The sequence below is a fragment of the Lolium perenne genome, chromosome 3, assembly GCF_019359855.2.
Source record: "Lolium perenne isolate Kyuss_39 chromosome 3, Kyuss_2.0, whole genome shotgun sequence".
Taxonomy (NCBI): Eukaryota; Viridiplantae; Streptophyta; class Magnoliopsida; order Poales; family Poaceae; genus Lolium; species Lolium perenne.
The window spans coordinates 84020304-84044178 of NC_067246.2; the positions used below are offsets into that span (position 1 = coordinate 84020304).

Below are 23875 nucleotides of genomic sequence, written 5' to 3' on the forward strand. Positions count from 1 at the left end.
AAAATACACACGCAACTTCATGCACCAAAGACCTTGTGTCTGACACAGCCCATAAAACAGTTTGACGCATCTAGAAGAACCCCGAGGCATGGGGGCGGCCTGACAGAAGCCGTTGCCCACGCCATGTAGGATACCAACCGGCGGGCCCCACTAGCAATTGACCAAAGCGATTTTTCCCCGTCTTTTGCCTACGCGAGACCTCTTCCAACCTCGCCAAAGCGCCGCCACTGCCACGGCCACCCCCTCTCGATTCCAATAGTTCATCGTCGCCTACACCGACCCCAACCTCTGCTCGCCGCCTCGGTTGTCCTTCTCGTAGCTCCTCCCACCATCCCTCTCCACTCACGATGAACTCACACCCCAACATGCACGCAAGGTGCTCGACCCTTTTCAATTGCTAGAATATGTTGATCCCACCAGTGTTCAGTCAATTAATTGATCCACTTTTTCATCAATAGGCCATGGATAGCGATGACGAGATGATGATGCTTTCATGGAAGAGGCCAGAAGTCCATGCCACCGCTGATGAAGAAGAGCAATTGACACTCTTCAATTGCCTTCTACAATTGCAAGCAACTGAGCTGAACAATGCTGCCCCACACCTAGTCATGGAGGTTCAAAGTTTGGGAGAAGGAAGAGAAAGGAAAGGAAGAGGGTGCAGGGTCATGACATGCCATATGCTGATTATTTTGCCGACCGTGCATATTGTACCTGCATGCTCCAATCTCTTTTCGCTATTGTCTGGTACCCTGCTCTAAATTAGTCTCAGGACCAGATGTAGAAGGTGACACATGCTTGTTTAATCATGCACAACATAGTCATCGAGAGTGAGTGTGGAGATCCGTCATCAAGGGATGATCATCCGTATGATCACCATGTTTTTCTTGCCATTGTTGATCCTACGGAATTTGTTGACCTCCTCTCCATGCACCAGGAGATGTGTCACGAAGTTGTTCATCACCGGCTACAAAAACATCCGGTAGAGCATCTGTGGGCGCTCAAAGGAGGTGTTGCATGAGTCTCACTCTAGACCTATGGTTAAACTTTACTTTATTTGGAGTGTATGCATTTTACTTTATTTTAACTATATAAGAACTCAATTTTGTTTATTTTATGTGTTGAACCTTTACAAAACACTGGTTTTTTCAAAAATAGGTCAAACACCTTTTTGTGGGTACCAGCACCCAATTCGGCGATCTTGCCATAGGTCTCCTGTTAACAATGCAACTGTAAGTAACGACTTCGCTTCCGGGAACCTTGGAAGGTCATATATTGCCCGAACCGGTAGCACTGTTGCTACAAGCTTACCTCAGCTCTTCCTCTCTCGTGCATGCGGGCGGCTCCTCTCCCGTGGGGAGAATTCATCTAGTCCATAACAAGCTGAAACCTACTTTTATAAATTGATGCAAAACATAACCATGATTGACATCGCCGCTCATGAGAGAACATTTTAGTGATTGTCACTTAACACCATTTGGCACTTTTGTTAGATCAAAATGCTTTTCGCCCTGTTCCATTTCAACAAATGAAACAACATCAGCCATCTCAGACACCATTTGGCACTTGCATCCACACATGCATAAACAAGTCAAGACCTCAAAACTGGATTAGTTTCATTAGCCAGCACAAAACCGGCAAAACACACTTGACAACACCGAGTATTTCGTGAGCATCACGCGAGATCATCATCAGTAGAGACACCTGAGCCTATGACCTTTCGGGTCGGCGACTCTCAGTTTCAGAGCCTTTCTATTCTCTGCTGAATCTGATGTGGGCATCATTTTGCTTGCTTGCCCAATTAGACTCACAACAAATCCATCTAATAGTTCGTAACAAGCAAGCACATACTTAGAAATCGATGCAAGACAGAACAATGATTGACGGCGCCGCTCATGGGATAACATTTCAGTGATTCACACTTGGGCTGCGTCCGTGCATGCATAAACAAGTCAAGATCGACTCCTAAACCGGATTAGTTTCATTACCCAATTCAAAACCGGCACAATGCACTTGACAACACTGAGTATTTGACGAGCATCGTGCTTGCGAGACCATCACCAGTAGGGACACCTGACCCTACAACCTTTGGAGCTCGGCCGCGACTCTCAGTATCGGCGCCTTTCAAGCTTGCCGATTTTCTCTCCAAGGGCTGCCACTTTCCGGAACAACAGATGCAAGAACAGTACAACAAGGAAAGCCTGCAACACCAGGACCCTCTTGAGTTGCTCCAACGTCTTGTCAATGGCCTGCAGCTTTTGGAGCAGAAAACATGCAGCCTCCTCGTCGCTGCACTGCTGCAGAGAGTTGAACTGCCGCAGAAAATAAAACAACATGTTATGCGCTGTTGGAAATTAAAAGCTTTGAAGCCCACGCACGAGCAAGCAAGTTATGTGGGGTTGAAACAATTTGAGGATTGGAAGTGTGCTTAGTTTTAATCTGTAGCTGTCAAGGGTGCTTGGATCCTAAAGGATAGCATGCTTGGTTTGGTTATTTAACTACTTCCTCTGTCCCATAATATAAGATGTTATCACATCAAATTTACTCATGTATTGGATGTGATAACATATTATATGATGGAATAGACTAATAGAGGGAGTAACTCACAACGCGGGGAAAACCCACACAATTGAATTTCCCTGCAGATAGACAGTGAGCTGAAGGTTTTAAGCTACTTTGCACCTTTTTGGACATGCAAGAAATAGAGTGACTTAGTGAGGGACTTACTCAGCTGCGCTCAATTCAGTTACATATACGTATCACGTTTGATTCAAAACTGTTCAATTAGTAGATCGATTTAATCCATATGGGCATAATGTGATGGAGCCTAAAAATGAACATGAGCAAAAAGAGTTAAGACAGACTAGCTTAGTGGCCTCCCCCTGATCTACATCGAACTCAATATGGATGAAGCAGCCACAGTAGATTGGGGAAGTTAAAAATCATGTTAAAGGTTCATCACTGGCAGCTAAAACACGAACATAAGGGAACTCGGGTAATCACTATGAGCTGGATGTCCTACAGGTTCTGCTCTGCTAACAAGAGCTCAGAATACAGAACTACCAAGGTGTGCTTTGCTTCTGATTGCCTGGGTGGTCAACCGTGTGAACACAAAACACAAACGAAATGCCATGTGTGCATGACAGTACAGTCGCTTAGATAAAATTCAAGATCATAAATGGACTGTTGAGACTGTCTTCAGTATAAGATTCTTACAACATGATATTTTCTCTGAAAAAGGGAACAAAACCAGAAGGTGATTGTATTCACAATCCCATTCCCACAAGAGGATCCGTGTTCCATGTAAAATGAAAGGAGGCATCTAGAACTCATTGACGGCTTCAGGTTCTGGAAGTTCATGCTTGAAACACTAGGCATTTTCCTGTGTGGTGCAAGGTTATTCCCATTTGAATACAAACCACAAATTTCTTGATCTAGCTCATCCAAAACGTCTCCAGGAGGGCGGTTGCGAATTACTCCTAAGAACGACCGACATTCCTAAATATAAGATATTTTTGTAGACTACCAAAACGTCTTATATTCTGGAACAGAGGTAGTAGTAGTATCTACTCCACAAGCTTCTTTGTGTACAGTAACCAAGTCCCCATTTTGTGATTACTGTGATGTGTATCAATTTTCAAGCAGCTATGGTGAAGAGTTAATTAAAAGCTTGTTACACATCTAGTTAAAATAAAAATAAATGTATAACTAAATTGGATAATTAAATGGATGTCTTCATTCCCCTGAATCCCTGATCCTTCATCACATATCTTTTGGATCACAAACAATATACAGATTTATGATTCATCGTTCCGATATGTATTTCGCCTAGTTTTCCTTTTTATATTTTTGGTTACAGACTCTTTGAACAGCTGTGTGCATCCTGGCTATGCAGAGGCTGGATGTAATTGCTTTCTCAAAAGTAATAAAGCATCCTTTATCGAAAAAATATCTTTTGGATCACAAACAATAATGCGTTTTGGTGTCGAGAGCATAGGAACAAGGTTTCATTTCTGGGCTTATTCCGGAAATGTATGAAGGGGGTCTTTCCTTGTTACAATATGCAGACGACACGATTTTTATGTTTGAAGACAATTTGGAGAATGCTAGGAATTTAAAAGTTATTTTGTGTATTTTTGAGCATTTGACGGGTCTGAAAATAAACTTCATGAAAAGTGAAGTCTATTGTTTTGGTTCAGCCATGGAGAGGCAAGAGGAATATACGTATATATTCACTTGCAAAGCCGGGGTGGTACCTTTTAATTACTTAGGTATGCCTTTACACTATAAAAAGATTAGTAGAATTGATTGGAAACCAGTTGAGGAGAAGGTAGAGAGAAAATGCCCCTGTTGGCAGGGGGGTTTACTGTCTTTTGGAGGTAGAATTATTTTAACCGAGACTTGTTTGAGCAATGTACCAGGTTTTATGATGTCTTTCTTTCGTGTTCCTAAAGGTGTTTTGAAGCGCTTTGATTTCTTTAGAGCACGGGTGTTATGGCAAGAAAAAGACGGGGTTAGAAAATACCACCTTGTTAAATGGGCGGATGTCTGTCAACCTAGAGACCAGGGTGGACTGGGTCTTACTAATTTAGATGTTAAAAATATAAGTCTTCTTTGTAAATGGCTGTGGCGCTTAGAGAATGAAGAAGGGACTTGGCAGAAGGTACTAAAGTTTAAGTATTTGAAAAAAGGAACCCTTACTCAGGATAGAAAATACATAGGATGTTCGCAGTTTTGGTCCGGATTGATGGGAGTTAAGCATATTTTTTATAGCTGCTGTAAAAGGATTCTGGGAGATGGGTGTAAAACAAGATTTTGGGAAGATGTGTGGGTTGGAGAACAACCATTGTGTGTGGTCTTTCCAAGGATTTATAATTTGACTTTTACTCATGAGATTACAGTAGCTAAGGTGTTTGCTCAAGAGTTTAATTGCATTCGTTTTAGAAGATGTTTATATGGCGAATCCCTAGAAATGTGGAACAAGATTTTAGATATTTGTAGAAGAACTAATCTAACCGAGGAACCTGATAGAGTTAGCTGGACTTTAACCAAATCTGGGGCTTTTTCAGTTAAATCTCTTTACACTTATTTGATAGCTCGACGTATTTTATTCCCGTACAAAATGATTTGGAGGATGAAAATACCTCTTAAAGTCAAAGCTTTTATTTGGCTAATTGTGAAGAATAGAATCTTAACCAAGAATAACTTGGCTAAGAAAGGCTGGAAAGGGAGTATCTTATGTGAGTTTTGTGGTGGTAATGAAAGTATCAATCATTTGTTCTTTGAGTGTCCCTTGGCGAGATTTAATTGGAGTGTAGCAAGTTGTGCTTTAGGGATAGAGAGGAATCCTGAGAACTTTTATGATCTTTGCCAGAATTGGTTACAGGAATTTTTTGGTGTGGATAGAGTAGTGGTCATGTTAGGTACTACGGCTTTACTTTGGAATTTATGGAAAACAAGAAATTCCTCTTGTTTTCAAAGGAAGATGCCTAATAACCCTACTGATGTTATCTTCTCCATGTGCCGTCTCTTGGATGATTGGAACATTCTTCAGAAAGAAAAGGTCAGAAGAACCGTGCCGCGGGTGGCTGAGCGGATGCGAAGAATTGCAAAAGAAGTTTTTGGGAGGAGACACGGATGGGCTCCTGTAACAGGAAGAATCTGCGACGGTTGATGGATTTCGACTATGTGTTGCATGTCTTTGTTACTGTCTACCCCTGGAGTCTCTCTATGTGCTCCTAATGAAAAGACTTAGACCTTAGTTCCTAAAAAAGAGAGAAGTTGTAATAAGTTTTAGTCTTTTTGCTCCGGCTTTAGATTTCCTGTGTGGTAGTGGTGTGTTGAGTAGCAGAGGTTCCTGCTGGAGTATCCGTTTTTGTTTTGTTGTATAACAGACTCTAATTTCTTTAATGAAATTGGGGGCCGTGTGGCCCCTTTTAATCAAAAAAACAATAATGCGTTTTCCGCTTGATTTAGAATCCTCAGAACACCCAATTACCCAATTATATGTATCTAAGGCCGGCTCAAACCAACCAGGGGAATATGCAGAGCGGAACCTAATAAGATACAGAAATCACCACGTAGTAGCATTGACGAGTGATGTGTGTTACCTCAGGAGGGTAGTACGCACGACGGGGCATGTAGAGAGCTCGACGCCGGAGGGAAGGGACACCGGAGGGGGCGGCTCCCTATCCGTAGTGGAAGGAACCCTTTCTGGTTAGCGCGCGGCAGGAATTCACCAAACAAAGAAACAACACCCGGTTTCTTTCAGAGACGGGAACAGCCGTACCTTGGTGCAGCCGTGGTGGCGCATCGGCATCGGAGAGAAGTGGGCTTGACGCACGGGCGCGAGGCCGATGGCGGTGCCTCCTCCCTGTGTGGGGCGCGATTGCGGTGAGGAGTTGCAGACTGGTCAGTGGAGGGCAGAGAAATCAGAAATGGACAGAAAGCATGAAAAGGTGACAGCTTGGGCTGATGGAGTCCCTTACTCTGGCAGTACTGGCGGAGCAGTAGCGGCGGAGAACCGAGGACACCAGAGGGGGAGAGGAATTCACGCCGCGCATCGAAGGGAGGCTGGCAGCGGCGGCGGCGTGGAGCTGAAGAGGGGACAAGGGTTTTGGTCGGCGACGAAACGAGGACGAAACAAATCGAGAGCGACAGAGCGTTGGTAGCTACCTTGGGGAGAGGTCCGAGGAGCGCGTACGGCAGGAGACGATGGCGGCGGAGGGAGCGGAGCGCTGCGGCCATGGCGTCGCAGGCTGGGGCTTTGCTCGCGTCGCTGCTAGGTGAAGTCGCCAACGGAACGGAAGAGGAAGAGAATGGGGAGAGCACAGGCTGCTGCAGGGGAAACGGAGAAGAGAGACCGAAGAGAGTCGTGCTGGGCTGGGCCGGATTTAGGCCCTGCTTGGACACCTACATTTCGTGCTGGGCTTCGGTTGCAACGGCGAGCCGATAATTGAGGCGCGGAGAGTCAACAAGTCGTCAAGTCGAGGTTGGCTCCAAGGTCGTTACGGTCGTTGGGTCCACCAAACTCCATCGTTGGGTCGCCGCCAATTGCTAGATGCGCGTGCGCGGTGAAGGACCCGATCTTTTCAATGCATTTTTTACTTCACTTCGTAATCTCTACTAGTAGTACTTAAAAAGAACGAAGGTGTTCTGTTTCCTCCGGTCGCTATTTTCATCAAACATATTTTTAATAAGACCTTTTTACCCTCCCACAAATCACATACTCGTACGTATGCCAGGGCGTCAATTTTCCCCATACCCGCACAGATGTGAGCGGCAGTGCTAGGGCTTGCCGCCGCCGCCCCCGCCCCGTCCCATCGTCCTCCGACGCCATCGCCACAGAGAGAGAGAGGATGGCCATCCCATCGGTAGGTGCCGCCGGCAGCTGCGGCCTGCTCATCCACCGCTCCGCCTCACGAGACCTCTCTGCGCCGTGTACTGCATCTCCCGTCGCGCGCGCCATGGCAACAACCTAGCATGGCGCCTGATGCATCGCACTGAAAGTCCGACCAGCACTCCATCTCGAGCAATGTCTGCGGCACGGCAGCCACCATAGGGCCGCTGGACTAGGATGTAGTCCCCATGACTATCCAACCAGATCCACTACCCACGCCAGATGCATGTTCTCCTCGTCTCGTATCCGGACCCCATGGCCGAGCCAGTTGGACCGTATCGATTCCAGATGATCCGTCAGCATCAAGATCCCCAGGCTGCTTCTCCTGGGGTTTACCACCGCTTCCGCGCCCTGATCCCCCCCGCCCACCTCCCCGATTCGTGGCACCACCCTGATCCATGTAGACAAGTGATGAGGGTTGGCACGATTCCAGGAGTCTCGGCACTGCTCGGACCAGAGATCCGCCCGATCTGGACCCTGGGGTTGATTTGTTTTGCTGGTGAGGAATCTTGCCTTTCTTATTGTTTTGCCTGTGAGTAACCTTGCTTGGCTTGTTTTGCTGGATTGGGTAGCGTACTTTGATGGCTCTTCAGCTCTGCTGTGGTGAAACTAGATGTATCATCGGTTTTGTGCCTCATCGCAATCTGCTGCTACTTTGTGGACGCCCAGTTGCATACTTCACATGTGTTTGGAATAGGATTTTGGTTTCGTAGTTGTTGTGCTGGGTACAGAATTGGTGCATGATTCCTTTTTCGTGAGTACTAATCCAGCATTTTGCAATATGTTTAAGGCATTTTTAAAAGAATGGTTAGCACTTAGCATTAAGACAAATGAATCAGTAGAAACTGCAAGGAAAAATGTAAAACCTTCCTGCCAAAAATGTAGTCTTAAACTGATAACTGCGATTTCATATACCATACAGAAGAGTCAGGGTCCGATGTCAGGGCCATCGGACGCATAGGTCCTGGAGAAAATTGCTTCACATGAAGGCATCAACAAATCACTGGTAGCACATTTGTTTTCGTTCCGAATATTCAAAGAAGAGTTTTTTATTTTTCAGATATTTGATCTCTTAGGTAAATATATTGTAATGAGGAGAAAAAATGAATACTGTTATTTTAGTGTAAGAAATAAGCCTACAAATCAATGCCTGTAAAGTAATGATATTTTTTTTATTGCTTCGGAAATCCTTGGTAAATAGTTTTTCATGACAAAAAAAAGCTTGGCATTAGGAACCATTCTGTAGAATGATGTGTGAAGTTGGTTGCAGTAATATATGACAGCAAGAGAATTATAGAACATTCAGCTTAATCTTGAGAATTTAGAGTAGCTGATTTGTCGCATTGCAAGACATAGTTGTCATTTTTATGCATCTAACTTACTGAGCGAGTTAGCACCACATATGTGGTGTTATGTGGGATTAGCTATCCAGAACATTCCATTTTCAAACCTTGCTAAAGTTCAATACCTTTTGATGCTCAGTTAGCAGAAATTCCATATTCAGGGTGGTAAACACATTGTCTGTTCATAGTGATGCACTTCTTGTTTTCCAGGCCTTGTAACATTAGCAGGCCAATGCAATATTTTTCAAGCCATGGACCACGTCATGGTGGTTGTGGCTAGGAAGAAGGCGGTTAAGGCGATGCAGGAGGAGAGGGATCTGCGCAAGTTTGCCTCTGTGAGTTCCTCTGGTCTCTAATTGGGTTTACATGGGAGTTTCTCGATGCGAATATTAGGTATCAGTGAAAATACAAGCGCGGGAAATTAAGGTTCCCTCTATGGGCTTCGTGAAATTAAGATTTTAAAGCAATGCACAGTAATTTGCTTCAGGTTAAAACTGATGTGTTACTCAATGGCAGAAGTATATTAAATAATGTTAACATCATATAGGCTGTCAACAGATAAGGTTGTTAGGACCACATGTGCAGCCATTTGATTTACACAAACTGATGCAAGAGAGCTCAAGTAAACTTGAATATGTCTTTTATTTGGTAATTACTTCCTGCTCCAACGTCTTCAGAGCTCTATCAACTCAGTCACACCTGTTCTAGAAATGGGTAATTAAGATGGACACATTCAGAAGTGAACCTGAAGCAACATACACATTATTCTACATGCTAAATCTCTACTTATATTAAAAGGAAGAACTGGTTCTATTTCCTCCGGTCACCAGTGCCACCACGTCGCCCCGTTTGGTCGCTTCGTCCGCTCATCTCCAATCGCCCCGCACCTGCCCAAGTGGGCCAAGCCCAACTAATCTGACCCCGTCGTTATTTCTCGGTTTTCTCCGATCCCGTAAGGAGAGAAGAAAGAGAGGTGGCGCTATGGTTTGGCATGGCCGCCCCTTCTCGTCATGCTCCAGCAACGTCGCTACAGAATCTGCTCTGTGACCACCCTCTGCCATCAGAGCTTCTCCTTCGTTGTCCCTGCTTGGATCTGCGTTGCGGCCGGATCGATTTGGTGGCCGCCTGCGTGTGCAAGTCATCAACCCATCTCCGCGGCGATTTGGAGCTCCGGTGTGGTCGGCATCGCCTCCAAGCCTGCGGAGGCCCACGCCGTCCCGATCTGGAGCTGGGACAACCTTGCTACTACATCTGTCTCGGCGCTGATTGTCCAGGTCCAGGAGGGAGAGCCTCATTCATGTTGCGCAGACGGGTCACGTTCCAGTTGATGGAATTCCATCCCCCGCTTTACCCTTCATCAAGGTCATTTTCCCTGGCTGGTAATACAATTCATGTAAATTTCTTGCCAAAGAAGTTGGATATTCCATCTTATTTGCTAGCTATAACAGTGAGCTTATTCTACAAATTAAGTGCGTGGATCAACAGTCTTATTCTTTGCTGATCCAGGAAGCCTAAAGCCAAATTAAGGCTGCAGTTGCTGAAATTTGTTTTGGAAATAATTGATACAAGGCATCCACAAATTGGTTCAGGATTATTGTAGCACCTATATCAGCAGCCGGTGACACATTTCTCTATCTTGAACCATGTCTTTCATGTTGGCGCTTCATATTTTGTACTGTCCTTTCAAGTTCGAGTTGCTTTCTAAGACACAAGATGAGTAGTAAATTGCTGCTAAGTATACTCATTACTATTTCCATGTAATGAATGCATGTCTTATTTTTGATTGCAAACTAATACTGGTTTAGTAGTACACTGAGCAGAAGTATCTTATTTGAGACAGCCTAAAATTTGGAGCATAATAGCTATGGCATTAGTCAACATAATATTTTGAAGCAAGCTATGGAGGAAGATGAAGAGGTGGGGGGTTCACTGTTCGTACATCAACATCAGGCTTAGGAAGTGGGAACCACTATGACATGGGAATCCAAGGTTAGCAGATTTTGTGTTTCCGGTCCATAAGTTGGACTCTTCTGAAACTTTTCTAATTAGTGCAATAGCTGATGAGAATAGTGCGGACAAGGGACTCAGTAATAACAAAGCCAAGTAATGTAGTAGTTCAACTCGGTTTTTATTTTTTGTAATTTTCTTATATTTTGGTAACAAAGTGTATCCTCTTGAATATGGAAGAGTTGTTTTGATTAATCGGAAAAGAGGTATTTGTTCAGTTATAACTATGTTTGCAGACGTTTTATGAGGCAATAATCTACACTACTTAAAAAGGAGGAATGTGTTCCCTATTCTGCCCACCTTCACACTAGGACCAAGTTTTGGTCGTCAACCCCGACTCCCGTTGCTGTGCATTTTGAACTTTGGTCCCTTGCACATTGGGAAATTAATCCACACAGCCCCCACCCCCGACGTTTTTCATCGCTTTGCAGTTCTCTGGATGCCGAGAGGCGAACAGAGCTAGGGTTTCGCTGCCTACCCCCATCCGCCGCCAGCAATCCCTTTCTCTTCCCCGGGCGGTAGCCACCGTTCTCCATCGCTACACCACGTGCGCCGGCGCCACCACCCGACACCGTGGTCGTCTCCCGCAGAGACTGGGGCGAGGAGTCTCAGTAGTGTTAAGAGATGGTTGGCTGGGAAAAGGAGATAGCCACCAGTCTCGCAACTCACATGTGATGCCGCCTGCCGCCGCCTCGTATGTTCCTCCCCTCATGCTTCCCCTCCTCACACGCAACCTCGCCGCCGCCGCCGCTCCACCGGCCTCGCTCGTCTCCTCCCGGCACCCTTCCACCTCTTTCCCCGTCGCCCTCACCTCGTCTATATTGTGCCTCGCCGTCATAGAGCGGGGAACTCGCCACCGACCTCCCATGGTTGAAGGTCAAGCGGCTGAAGCGGCTGCGGGAGGGGGGTGAAGAGGACCAGGCTCCTTCCTATTGGCGGCGGGGAGCAACATAGCCATCCGTGAGGCACCGGCCCTAGCAGGTTTGTGCCATGCCCACCATATGTTTGTTGAAATGCTCCCATGCAGGGATAGCTGCAGAAAGAATTTAGGAATTAGGGCTAAAAATGAATTGCATATTATGGAAAAAGGGAAACACCGCTTCTGTGAAGGCAAAGCATTGACGCCGATCTGGTTGTCGGAGAATGGCTCCCTCCATCACAGCGATCACTTTTATTGGGCGCCGACGCTGTTATGAGTGGCAACATCTGTCTTGCATGTGTAGTCACGACTCACGAGGTGCAAGCATGCAGCTGTGGCCATAAGGGGAGCTCGGCTCCTCACTTACGTGGAGATGCCTCATCTGCATCTCTGACCATGTCTGACCCTGTAAGTCTTCATTTGCCTAATTAATATGTAGTCATGTCTGTTAACCATGCAAATATTATCATGCATTCACATTAGAAATCAGAGGGTATAATTGTGCGTGAGGGGGAGACTACTTGTCTGGTTCATTTGGCTTGCTGAATGGCAAATTTAATCTCTACAACTCGTGTGAGAATCATGGCCTTCGCGCATCCACAATTGACTTCTTTCTTGATTTGGTGAGGACGATCTCATTTGTTGCTTCCCAGATTTCTTAAAACTCCAAAAGTTTGAGTTTTCATCGATTATTGGTTCTTCTTTTGAGGAATTAATTTAAGGTCGAAATGGTTTATAAGAGACACCACAGTAGGAGGCACCTGGTATGTTTACTCTTTTGTAGGTTCCCTGTCACACGATTATTTGGTATGCTACAAATATGGTCGGCTGGTTTAGTTGAATTAGCAGCGACATTCAGTTTTTTGCTTGTACAGTTGCCACAATTGCAGTATAGCAGAACACTAAAAGAATTATATTATTTGATATATTTTGTTCTGATTCATGTAGTATTGCAAGACAATAAACGAAAAGCTGAGTTTTACATATCCCCAACCAATTTAACTTTCAGCAGACTATAATATTTTTCCAGTGCAAGTTTACCATGTCATCCTATTGCCCCTGAAATTCATGATGGTTCTACTATTTTGAAATGTTTTCATCTTGCTTCTGCAGGTTATTGTTTCTTGCCAGAATGCCAGTAGGAAACTCTGAAACTGATGTAGTAGGACTGTCTTATTCTCAACCGAGAGGATAACTTCCTTTCATGAGCTAGAAATGATTGTGACTTCCGAGTATGCATATCTAAAGCTGACATTTTAATTGCATGACAGGTTACTGCAACTAGCAAGGAAAGTGTCATGTTCATACTATTTTGCTTTTTTTTGTGATAATTGCAGTAGGTTATGTTCTTATGATGGTAATTTTAGATAACACGAAGATTGAGATAGTCCATTGATCTTTCAGTTACACACTATAAATTTATAAACTGAAGTTACATGCTATTATGTACTTGTATCATTGAAGTGTTTGTTTAGTCAGTGTATAGGGACTGGATGATCCGACAAGGAGCAAATATAAACCTTTCTTATGTGGTTCGTTGATTCTTGTGATCCCTTCTGAACTGCTGATGGAGTTTTCTACCGCAGTTAATACATCTTCAATGACTTCAGTACGACTTTCTGCACAGAGCCATTTATAATGCCATCTTCTGGGAATGTTAGTAAACTAACCATATTATGTTCATGTTTCTTTGTGTGCAAACTCTTAAAAATTCTCTTGTACATACCAGGTTGACATATTCTGCTGTGATAATACTGGGACATTCCATCGAATGATATGGTAAATATGTTTTTGTAGAAGGATCATTCAATTGAAGATTACTTAACAAAGATCTCTGTGTATGTTTGATGCACTCATATTTTCTTACATGCCTTTGATGAACCATAATAAGGACCACTACAGACTCCTTACTCATGTTCTACCTTATAGTGAAGTTATTTTTGTATTGCTTTTCTCTCAGTTGATTTGGTACTTTTAAATTTCTAGGACACCTTCAAAGAAAATTATGCGTACCAGGAACCCATCAAGAAGGGAGTGTAGTTCAATTCGGCATCTACCTCTGCCTCTGAACCATGGAGTGAATTTGGCACCCACCTCCTTCTGAAGCATCCATCGGCTGAAAAAAGTGGTACACCAGATGTGGCGGGGGAGGGTCAGTGCAAGATGGAAAGACATGAGGTTTTTCCTGTGATGGTCTTATGAAGTGTATGGAATTTTCAGTGACTTGGTGCCTGTGTTATGATTCTTTATTTTATGGTAGTCTTTATCTGATTTTATTTTTGTTCATTGATTATAATGACCTATGGGGGATTGTTCATGGACGTTCTGACTCCTTAGAGTTCAGGTCATTTTGTGTACAAGAAGTTTAATAATTTGCATCCTGCAGATCAAATGGTGACATGTGATCCTACCATTCCGCACTGTAAGTCTGACACAAATGGTTGAAGGTCAAACGTTCACAATTGGTATGTACTGCATTCTATGTATTGATGTATATGTTTCAAGTTCTATTTCCAAACAATTTCCCTTATATTCCTTTAAAGTATGATATACTGGAATTCTCAGTGGTTTGACTATGATTGACAATGTGTCATTTTTCAGAAGATAAAACATTGCTTTTTAAGGAAGTCTTTATGTTTTGGTAATTAAGCTTTATATTTATATGTAGTCCTAGACGTTTTTTTTACTTTTATCTTAAGTAGAAATGTATGTGTCTTAAAAGTTCAGATGAAGTTGACATTCTCTTTGGATTTTTTGCAGACCTATTACTTATAATGGACAAAGCAGAGTGTGTTAGATGGGAGAATGGATGGACTACTATCATTCGGATGGCACCTGGGCGACACAGTTTGAGCATATTGTGCTGGTCACTAGGATGGGCACAGAAATATTGACGGAGCCTTGAGTTTATATCATGCGGATTGTAGTAAAGAGTTTGCTGGGCCATCTATTTTCAGAATGGGTTGTGCCAAGAGCTCTCTCATGTTTCTCTGGCCATTAGGCATTAGTGCATCAGTGTCGAGGTTGCTCGCATATGGGACTACTGCAGGACCTGTGATGATCAGACAGCAATCAACCTCAATCTTGTGTTGGTTGACGATAAGGTGTTGTTCTCCTATATATACTGTGTGGTGTTGTGAACCCTTCAGAGCAAGTTGAGTTCAGTAATTTATCCTTTTCTGGGACGGTTTAAATTTGATTTTTCGGTTTGATTTTACCTCATATTATGATGCTTCATCAACATATGTTTTGTCAACTTATGTTGCACATTAGAGTCTGTCATACTGCCAATTATGTTGTGTTTCAGATAACCAGGTGTTCTTCTGTTCTGAGTTTATTTGCATCGATGCTTGTTATCAGTTTTGAGTAATAAAGTAGAACAGACTTAAGCTGTGTGTACGGATTAGCTTTTATGTGTGTTTTCATTGTCGGTATTTAGTCGAACCTGCGAGGTTTATCTGTTTCAAAAAAAAAATCCACATCTTGAATTCAGATATTTGGGGAGTACCGATCAGAATCAGAGTATCATTTTTTTCTTGTTGAACCTAAATATGATTAGATATCTTGGGAATACCAGTCAGAATTAGATTATTATTTTTCATCGGCTTCACATCTTAGCCTAGCAAACAAAAAAAATTCTAGATCTTTCTGTATTCTTGTCTGGTGATATATTATCTCCATTAGTTTTTGTCCTTTGTGTGTTTATGAAAAAGAAGATTTCTACCATGCTTTAATACGTTGTGAGCATGCCAAACTCTTCTGGTAGCGGCAAGAAATTATTTTGGTCTGAATGTGCCTAACCTGCACCCTATTACATGGGTGAGGGACGTTCTAGACATCCAGCATTGCGGTTTCAGTTCTGTGGTGCATCTGGAGAAACTAGAAAAATTGTCATCGTGGACATGGAGAAGAGAAGTACCAGCCAAGGAGAGCGAATAGCCAAGGAGAGCGAATGAACTGATAAAATATGAGTTTCCTGGCGAAGAGAAAGCTAATACAAATACAATCGTGGAGAAGTGGAGAAACCGGATGACAATTGTTTTAAAATTAACAGTGATGGTGTTTGTTCATGAGGAACAACGTGTTTTCGGATGGACAGTTCGGGGCTGCTTGCTGCATGAAGGCTGAACGTACGGTGGCCCCCGACGACTGAATCCTTGCTTGCGGAGATGGATTAATGCTAGCAACGGAGAAATATTGAGCTGGAGACGGATTATCACGATGTAGTTAATCGATGGCAGTTTGGACAAGGAATGAGGTCAGCCAGTGGCCAAGTTTTCAAGGAGATGGAACATATATCATCTTAAATCTTCGGGGATTTAGATTTGTTTTTGTTTGTATGGAGGCTAATAAGGCTGCACATGTGTGCGCCAAATTCTTTATCATTATATTCTTCAGTAGCTTCTTTAGAACTGATCCTGGAATTTTCTGATTGGGCATGTCCAATCAAATATGTTATCATCTTCTAAATAAAGCTACAGGAGTTTAACTAAAAATAGGCACAGTTGCAGGTTTTTTATGCAAATAAATATTTTAGAGTAACCTATTTTAGGTTATTATTTTTTTCATGTGGGTAAGTTTAAGCCCATTTGGGGTTGTGTGCGTCCCGGATACTGATCCCCATTTGAAAATAAAATCGAAAAAAGTGTTCAAATGTTTTTTAAAAGAATATCCGCATGGAGCCAATGGTGTAAACTACTAAGATGCAAATTTACAATGCGAAATTATGTATATTTTAAGCGCAGCAAAAATAACAAAATAACACAAGTTTAGACAAATTTTGTGGGGCACGTTCCTTAGACAGGGACTAATCAGTGCCCAGAACCACATCTCTCTCTTAATTATTGGCCTCCATTTGGCCAGGCGGACAATCATACACGCGCGGACGTTGTCTGTTTCACCGCAAATTCGGATCAAATTTGCGGTTGCATGGACCAATCTTTGCTCGGTCTTCTCGAGAGAGTGGTGGAGCTCGATAAAGTGGGTGAGCTCGAGAGAGTGAGGAGGCGGTCGTCTTTACATGATTTATGAATATCAAATTGTTGTTTGGACTAATAAAAAAAGTATTTCTTTAGTTATACCTATGTTTATAGCATCCACGTTTTGTGAGACAATAATACATCCAAAAGGATAGGTTATTAAGTTGACAGTTATGACGGCCCAGAACACATGTTGTGGGAACATGTTGTGGGACTTACCGCGAAAGAGTAACAAGAAGACCTAGAATTTAGAACTCACATGCACAATAATGTTATCTTGTTATTGCGACTGATATTATCATGTTGTAGTACATTATAATATCACTGATTTGTTTTGAATTTTACAGTGAGCTGTAAATTATATATGTGCATTGAGAAATAAAATTTGAAAACCCGTGGCAACGCACGGACATTTGTACTAGTGTATTTTGAAAGGGCAGCGTTAGGAATCGGCTCCCGATTTTTTGCTTCCATCGGACCAATGTTTAGCCGTAGGATTTGAAGCAGCTTTGCCGTACGATTTCTGCAAGGTCCGCGCGGCTATTTCCGTCAATCCAGGATCGATTGCATGCTTCTTTTCTAAAAACTGCTCCCGAAAACTGCTCCTAGGCACGATTGCATGCTTCCTTTTTAAAAACTCCTACCGAAAACAGCTCCCATAAACTGCTCCGATAACTCACGTAGGGATATATATGGCCTTTCTTCCTTATAGTTTGCTTCTTCCCCAGAAAAAATGAAAAACGGACACATGAGATTGAGTTTCATGAAAAGTTTATGTGAAGCACAATTGTCTTATGCAAGAAGCATGCCATTATTTCACCAGTAGCGCTGTAATTTTTGATGATGTAGCAAAGTAGCATCATTTGTATTTTGGGCTTCATGAGCAATTAAATTGGTAAAAGGAAGCACATGCATGTGAAGTTACTATAGTCCATGGTCTTTGACGGAAGCAACGTAGGAATTTGGGGATCACATCCTTGTAGATTCCATGGTCTGGGACGGAATCAACATAGAATCTAAGGTCTGGCGAGGAAGCAACGTAGAAGCCATGGTCTGGGAAGGAAGCAACGTCAAATCCATGGTCTGGGAATTAAGGAAGCTTCGTGCGGTCCGCGGTAGAGGCGGAGGCGGTCGGCGTCATGCAGCGATCTCGGCGGCGAAGCACATCCTTGAGCTCGATACGATCGCCGAGATTGATCTCCACAAGCTCGCCGACGAGAACTATGAATCAAATTGACCGTGCTCACCGTCGCCAGGAGTCAATGATGGCACGCTGCTGGCTGCACTTCCATCTGCCGCCATGCCCTGATGCAGTTGTTGGTGCAACACGCTATGTAGATGTGGATTCTGGTGGAGCAGCACGTTGCGTCTTGGATGGGAGGGTCCAGCGCCTTGGAGAACAATGGCGGCATGGGGAGGAAAGCATGGCCGCCTGTTTGGTGGAAAGACGGTATGGTGGAGAAGCAATCTCGCGGATAGGAGCTATAATCTTGCGTGCATGTGGGCATGATGCGGAATCAGCGGCAACCTGGTGAGGGCCGTGCGATGGACGGCCACCGATCAGTCCGATGCATCGACTCCCGTCAGGCTGCGATGTAGAGTGTTTATCATCTTGAAAACTCCACACGTACACTTATTTGTGGACGGAGGGAGTATGTACGATCAATTTAAAGCGCGCGGGAATTCCTTTTCCATCTGTTTCTTGCTTCGCTAGCCCGCACGCTGGAACCCAAATAAGCTCATCCCCTTTTCTTTCTTTCTTTCTTACTAGTATATACTACTATACTGTACTCCCTATATCCAAAACGAGCAAGCTCTGTGCGTGAGCAATTAATTTGGTTATGCCACTCCTACGGTTGTCGCACGTGACCAACAAGTACACGTGCTACTGTACGTGCCAAGCTACCTCTCTATCCAGTCCATCTCATCAACCTAGGGCTAGGACGTGTTTGGTAGACCGGGGAGCTCAGATTTTCCCTCCCCATCTCACTTTTTGTTGAGAGAAGTTGTTTGTTAGGTCGGCTTGGGTCAACTCCCCAATACCCAGCTCATACGAAAAACGGACGAGAGCCCTGCCCAAGAGCGAAGCTCAAATCGAGCTTCTCTACTCATCCGGGACGAGCTCATCCCGCAAAACACTGTTCGGCCGTCCCGCGAGACCCCCAGATCCCCACCCAACGCCTCATTTCCCCCCTCCTCCTCCTCCTCCTCCTCCTCTCATGTTATCTTCTCTCGCGTCTCCTTGTCGACGCCAGCCACAGCCTCCTCGACGGCTCGACGACGGCCTGCGCTGCCGCCTCGTCCTGCGCCGCCACGCCACGCTACGCTAGGGAGTAGCTCCGCCACGCCACGGACGAGCGAGGGACAGCTTCACCAGGGGCCGATGCCTCCTCGACGCTGGCCTGCCCCGCTGCGCCATGGATGAGCCAAGCCAGGGGCGAGCTCCGCCACGCCACGAACGAGGGCAAGCTCCGCCAGGGGCCGCCGGCTCCTCGATGCCCGCCTGCCTCCTCCTCTTCGCACGAACGAGGGCGAGCTCCGCCACGCCACGGACGGCTCGTCGCGCCACCACGGGCGCCGCTAGGGCTAGCTCCAAGCCCTGGAACGGCCGCCAGAGACGCGCCGCCTCTATGGCCGCCAGAGACGCGCCGCCATGGCCGGATTCTCCACGCCACGGCCGCCAGATACGCGCCGCCATGGCCGGATTTCTCCACGATGCGGTGGTTGGATGAACCAAGGACCCGATTGCTTTTTATTTTTCTCTTTAGGGACCTATTTGTAAAAATTCTTGGCTCAGCCTCACCTCATACAAGCCACCAAACAACTTCTTGGTTCAGCGTGGGTGAACACGCCCAATCCACCAAACACATGAAAAAATCTGAGAGCAGCTTGTATGAGGTGAGCAAATCTCAGCTGAGAAACACAATCTGAGGGGGACCGATCTACCAAACACACCCTAGCAACCTATTACCGTCTCTTCTTTATTACTACCTCCATTTCAAAGCTTAAGACTTACTAGTATTTGGGAGTATATTATTTTTACAAAGTAAAACTATGTCAAATTTTACCAAAAACTATTGGGATTTCTATTTTCGTGCCCCTGGTTCGTTAGTTGTACTCAGTTTTCCCCAGTCCCTTAGTTTTTCCTCAGTTTTCCCCTCCTCTAGTTTGAAACACGCACAAGTGCTGGAACGGCCGGTAGCCGTCAGGTCAGAGGCCTTGACCGTTAGTCTGACCGGGTGGGGCCGCACAGGGGCAGCTCCTCCCTGACCGTCTCGTGCTGACGGGTAGGGTCAGGAGACACGTCGGAGCAGCCATCCATCTATCGCTGACGTGTGGGCCGTTTTATTTCATGATTTTATACGCGGTGCTGCCAATGACAAATGGGGCCGCTCTATAGGGCTGCCGCAGCCAATGACCAGTGGGGTCGTCTATTTTTCAGGAAAAAACATATATTGCCGCTCTGTGGGGCTGCCGCAGCCAATGACCAGTGGGGTCGTCTATTTATTTAGAGAAACTCATATATTGCCGCTCTGTGGGGCCTCCGCAGCCAATGACCAGTGAGGTCGTCTATTTTTCAGGAAAAGACATATATTGCCGCTCTGTGGGCTGCCGCAGCCAATGACCATGGGGTCGTCTATTTATTTAGTGAAAATAATTTTTTTCCGCTCTGTTGGGCGTCCGCAGCCAATGACCAGTGAGGTCGTCTATTTTTCAGAAAAGACACATATTGTCGCTTCGTGTGGCTGCCGCAGCCAATGACCAAGTGGGATCGTCTACTTATTTAGAGAAAAAATCATATATTGCCGCTCTGTGGGGCCTGCGCAGCCAATGACCAGTGGGTCGTCTATTTTTCAGAAAAAACTCACATATTGCCGCTCTGATATATGTCTTTAGAGAATATCATAGAGAGAAGCAACAAGTTCGCTAATTAATTATTCTTAAGCTAGACCGGAGAACCGCTGGCAGCTCGTTCCCCACCGTCGGACGGAGCAGCCATCGAGGCGCCTCGTCGCGCCGCCGCTCGTCCCCCGGCGGCGTCGGACGAACTGCAGCGCTGCACGTCAACCACGGCTCCAAGACTTGTTTCGTCCGCACGCATTGTACCCACCGCAGAAAGTCCGCCGCAAGCATCCGCCGCCCACGACGACCGGGATTTGTTCCGCGCACCAATTGGTATAGCTTGGTAAGACCTCCGCTTCGCCTCCCCGCCCCTAATCGATTTGGTTCCCGTAATTTATTGGAGTTTGCAGGTACGAAATAGTCCTCAATGTCTGGTCGTAGCGGGTACACCGGCGAGGGTGGGGATTCGATCATGTCGTGGCCACGTTCTACTTCTCCTACCTCGTCGGAAGTGCAGGTATCTAGCTTTAGCTCTCTGTACTACCGTTGAATTTGAAGTTCCGCCATGGCCTGTTGGGGTGATTTCAGTTGTTCTTTTTCCGTTATTGTTACGATTAGCTGTGCAAGCCGATGATCCATGGTACATTGCATACCAAGATGAATCAACCCAGGTGGTGTAGCCAGAGGATGGATTTGGAGGAGAAGGTGGCCAATTTAGGTGATGAATTGGCCCGTAAAAACCTGATGATATTCGAGCTGAAGCGTATTGTGGAGGAAGAAAAGAAGAATTCAGAGCTTATTCGCAAGGAGAAGTTGAGAGTTGAGACAGATCTTGCCGTATTTGATCAAGTGGTAGAAAATCTAGAACATGAACTTAAAGTGATGGGAGAGGAGAAAAGTAGATTCATCTCGTGCAGTTTTATTAGGTGTCATCCCTGTCCTAGCGATTATGTGGTTCTCGTAGACGATTTAGTATAGAATTGTTATTCAAGTAGATGGCTCTAACCACTGTATTTTGTTGTGGCTCTAAGCACTGTATTTTGGTGTACAATTTCCTACTTGTGCTAAGTAATGCGCACGATAATTTTAGAATGCATGAACATTTTATAAAAGTGAAGGGATCCCAAAAGTGAAAGCATGTACCAGCCTCCGGATCAAATACATATCAATATCTTCCCAATCAAGTTGGGATAGAATTCAAATCATACATACGGATGTACATGGACACATCAAGAACGTGGAGAAGCTTTTTTTGAGACGGAGGTAGTAGTTCGAACAATTTTATCCCATTTGGAAATTAAAAAATACAAATTTATCATAATTTATCCCAATTTGCGGCGTCGAACACGGTCATCTGCGCCATCAAACGTTGAAGCGATGTTATCGGCGATGGCTTCAATGTTCGTGGCATCGATGACCAGTGTCGGAACCGCCGCTGTCTTGGTGTACTTCATCAGCGACGGATTTGCGGAGGGCTGGATCGGCGGCTTTGCAGCGCGGTTGTAGACGATGGCTTCAATCGTCTTGGCATCGATTCGCACTCTCGGCACCGGAAGTGAGACATCAACAGGCTCCGACATTGAAGGCTGGGTCTACGCCGTCGAAGCGATGTTGTAGGCGATGGCTGCAATGTTCGTGGCATCGATGACCACTGTCGGCACGGCCGCCGTCTTGGTGTTCTTCATCATTCAACAGATCTGAGAATAGAATCCTCACCGGTTAGAGACAGAGAGAGACAGAGAGAGACATTTCAACTATTTCTGACGGTTAGATCCTCACCGGCACTCTTAGATCCACGGCGCACGCACGGTTAGATTCCGCGCCGCCGCACGCCGCCGCACGCACGGTTAGATCCGCGCGCCGCACGCCGCCGCACGCACGGTTAGATCCGGCGCCCGCACGCCGCCGCACGCACGGTTAGATCCGCGCGCCGCACGCGCGCCGACGCACGGTTAGATCCGCGCCGCCGCACGCACGGTTAGATCCGCGCCGCCGCGACCGCCGTAGTAAGAGAGGAAATACAAGAGAGGAGGATGCGACTGGAATATGCGATCGCTGTGGTTGGTAGGTATGTGCTCTGCTCTTGTCTCCGTATGCGTCCATCGTGGTAGAGAGAGAGATACAGGCCGTCCGATCATAAATGATCGAACGGTGCAAGCGTTCGTTGAGCTTTCAACTAACCAAGATCCATGTGACATACATCTCGACCAATCGTAGATCAGCCGGTGAGTACAAGTTAGGAAAACCGAGTAGAACTAAGAGGGGGAAAAGTGAGGAAATGTTTATCGGAAGGGCAAAACTGAGTATGACCGAGTAAAACAAGTGGGCCCGGAGGGGGAAAACTGAGTAACACTAAGTAAAACAGGGGCACCCAAATAATAAACGGACTAAGGGAAATTGAAGCTTTTGGCATAAAAATTGTAAAATTGTGTTATTTGAACAATATATTACATTTTGGCCGACTAGATATTGTTTGCAACTCAAAGATACACAAGTGTGACGAATTTGGACTCATTTGGACAAAGTTTGTAAGCATAGTGGGTATTTGGGAGGTGTATTGAGCAGAAAGCCCTGCATCTTCATATCTAGTAGCTCATGGACTAGGAAGTGGTTTTGAAGCTTTTGGCATAAAAACTTCATATCTCTATATTTCCTTTTCCATTATTATTTCTCTAGGTTGTAGGTAACATAACAAGGCTCCATGGGAAGGTTCCACCATGTTTTGAATTATTTTGAATTGAACCCTAAAACCCTAAAACCCTAAAACCCTAAAATGATAAATGTGGCTTAAATGTGGCATACAAATTGTTCATACAAATTCAAATTGTTCAACACAAAGGGATCCCCAATACAAAGGGAACCACAATACAAATTGTTCATACAAATTCAAATTGTTCAACACAAAGGCATCCCCAATACAAATTGTTCAACACAAAGGGATCCCCAATACAAAGGGAACCACAATACAAATTGTTCATACAAATTCAAATTAGTTGTTCAGAATAAAATCTTTCTCTTGCTCCTGGTGTGACTCGCCGGGGCCACCACCTTACTCCGGGTAACCCTACCAGGGATATTACCGGTGTCTACCTTCCTTTTGCCCTCTTTCTTGTTCTTCTTCTTCTGCAAAGCTTGTGCTTTTTCTTCTGCCATGTACTCTTCGAAGTTAGCTTCTATCATGGCCTTACTACTTTCGAGGCATTCTCGACTATACTGTTCCCTCTCCTCTAGACTCATCGGTTGAAGCCATTCTACATCCATTTGTTCCCTCTGCTCTCGATCCATCGGTTCAATCTCCTCATGTTCAATTGCTGCTTCAATCTCCTCTGCATTTGCTGCTTCAATCTCCTCATGTTGAACTGCTGCTTCAATCTCCTCTGCATTTGCT

At 45.0% G+C, this 23875-nt stretch overlaps 2 protein-coding genes across 5 annotated transcripts; one reads left to right on the plus strand and one right to left on the minus strand.

Annotated features, from left to right (window-relative positions):
• Nucleotides 1-1823: 1823 nt before the first annotated feature.
• LOC127341764 (uncharacterized) lies at nucleotides 1824-6822 on the minus strand. Its single transcript, XM_051367692.1, has 5 exons — nucleotides 6673-6822; nucleotides 6486-6593; nucleotides 6287-6370; nucleotides 6108-6185; nucleotides 1824-2309 (listed from the first exon to the last, which is right to left on the minus strand). Exons 1-5 carry the CDS (start codon nucleotides 6742-6744, stop codon nucleotides 2106-2108), a joined length of 546 nt encoding a protein of 181 aa, XP_051223652.1. The 5' UTR covers nucleotides 6745-6822; the 3' UTR covers nucleotides 1824-2105.
• A 419-nt stretch (nucleotides 6823-7241) lies between these two features.
• On the plus strand, nucleotides 7242-15002 carry LOC127341763 (uncharacterized). Of its 4 annotated transcripts, XM_071828006.1 has the most exons (6): nucleotides 7242-7895; nucleotides 8950-9074; nucleotides 12779-12855; nucleotides 13251-13321; nucleotides 13395-13444; nucleotides 13652-15002. In XM_071828006.1, the coding sequence occupies exons 1-3, from the start codon at nucleotides 7619-7621 to the stop codon at nucleotides 12815-12817; spliced, it is 441 nt and encodes a 146-aa protein (XP_071684107.1). In that variant the 5' UTR covers nucleotides 7242-7618; the 3' UTR covers nucleotides 12818-12855; nucleotides 13251-13321; nucleotides 13395-13444; nucleotides 13652-15002. The 4 variants fall into 4 exon arrangements, 2 of the variants coding, with proteins under 2 accessions (XP_071684107.1, XP_051223651.2); XR_011755021.1 differs by lacking the exons at nucleotides 7242-7895; nucleotides 8950-9074; nucleotides 12779-12855 and adding an exon at nucleotides 12864-13022 and having other exon boundaries at nucleotides 13141-13321; XM_051367691.2 differs by lacking the exons at nucleotides 13251-13321; nucleotides 13395-13444; nucleotides 13652-15002 and having other exon boundaries at nucleotides 11970-12855.
• The last annotated feature ends 8873 nt before the right edge of the window (nucleotides 15003-23875 follow it).

Excerpts from the sequence above, each read along its gene's own strand:
- LOC127341764 (XM_051367692.1), bottom strand. The coding sequence starts at position 6,744 with ATGGCCGCAGCGCTCCGCTCCCTCCGCCGCCATCGTCTCCTGCCGTAC. Across the intron at positions 6,594-6,672 it reads TCCTCGGACCTCTCCCCAAG|CTCCACGCCGCCGCCGCTGC; the intron begins GTAGCTACCAAC and ends TCCCCTCTTCAG. Across the intron at positions 6,371-6,485 it reads GCTCCGCCAGTACTGCCAGA|GGAGGAGGCACCGCCATCGG; the intron begins GTAAGGGACTCC and ends CGCCCCACACAG.
- LOC127341763 (XM_051367691.2), top strand. The coding sequence starts at position 7,619 with ATGCATGTTCTCCTCGTCTCGTATCCGGACCCCATGGCCGAGCCAGTT. Across the intron at positions 7,896-8,949 it reads GGGGTTGATTTGTTTTGCTG|GCCTTGTAACATTAGCAGGC; the intron begins GTGAGGAATCTT and ends CTTGTTTTCCAG. Across the intron at positions 9,075-11,969 it reads ATCTGCGCAAGTTTGCCTCT|TCACGACTCACGAGGTGCAA; the intron begins GTGAGTTCCTCT and ends TTGCATGTGTAG.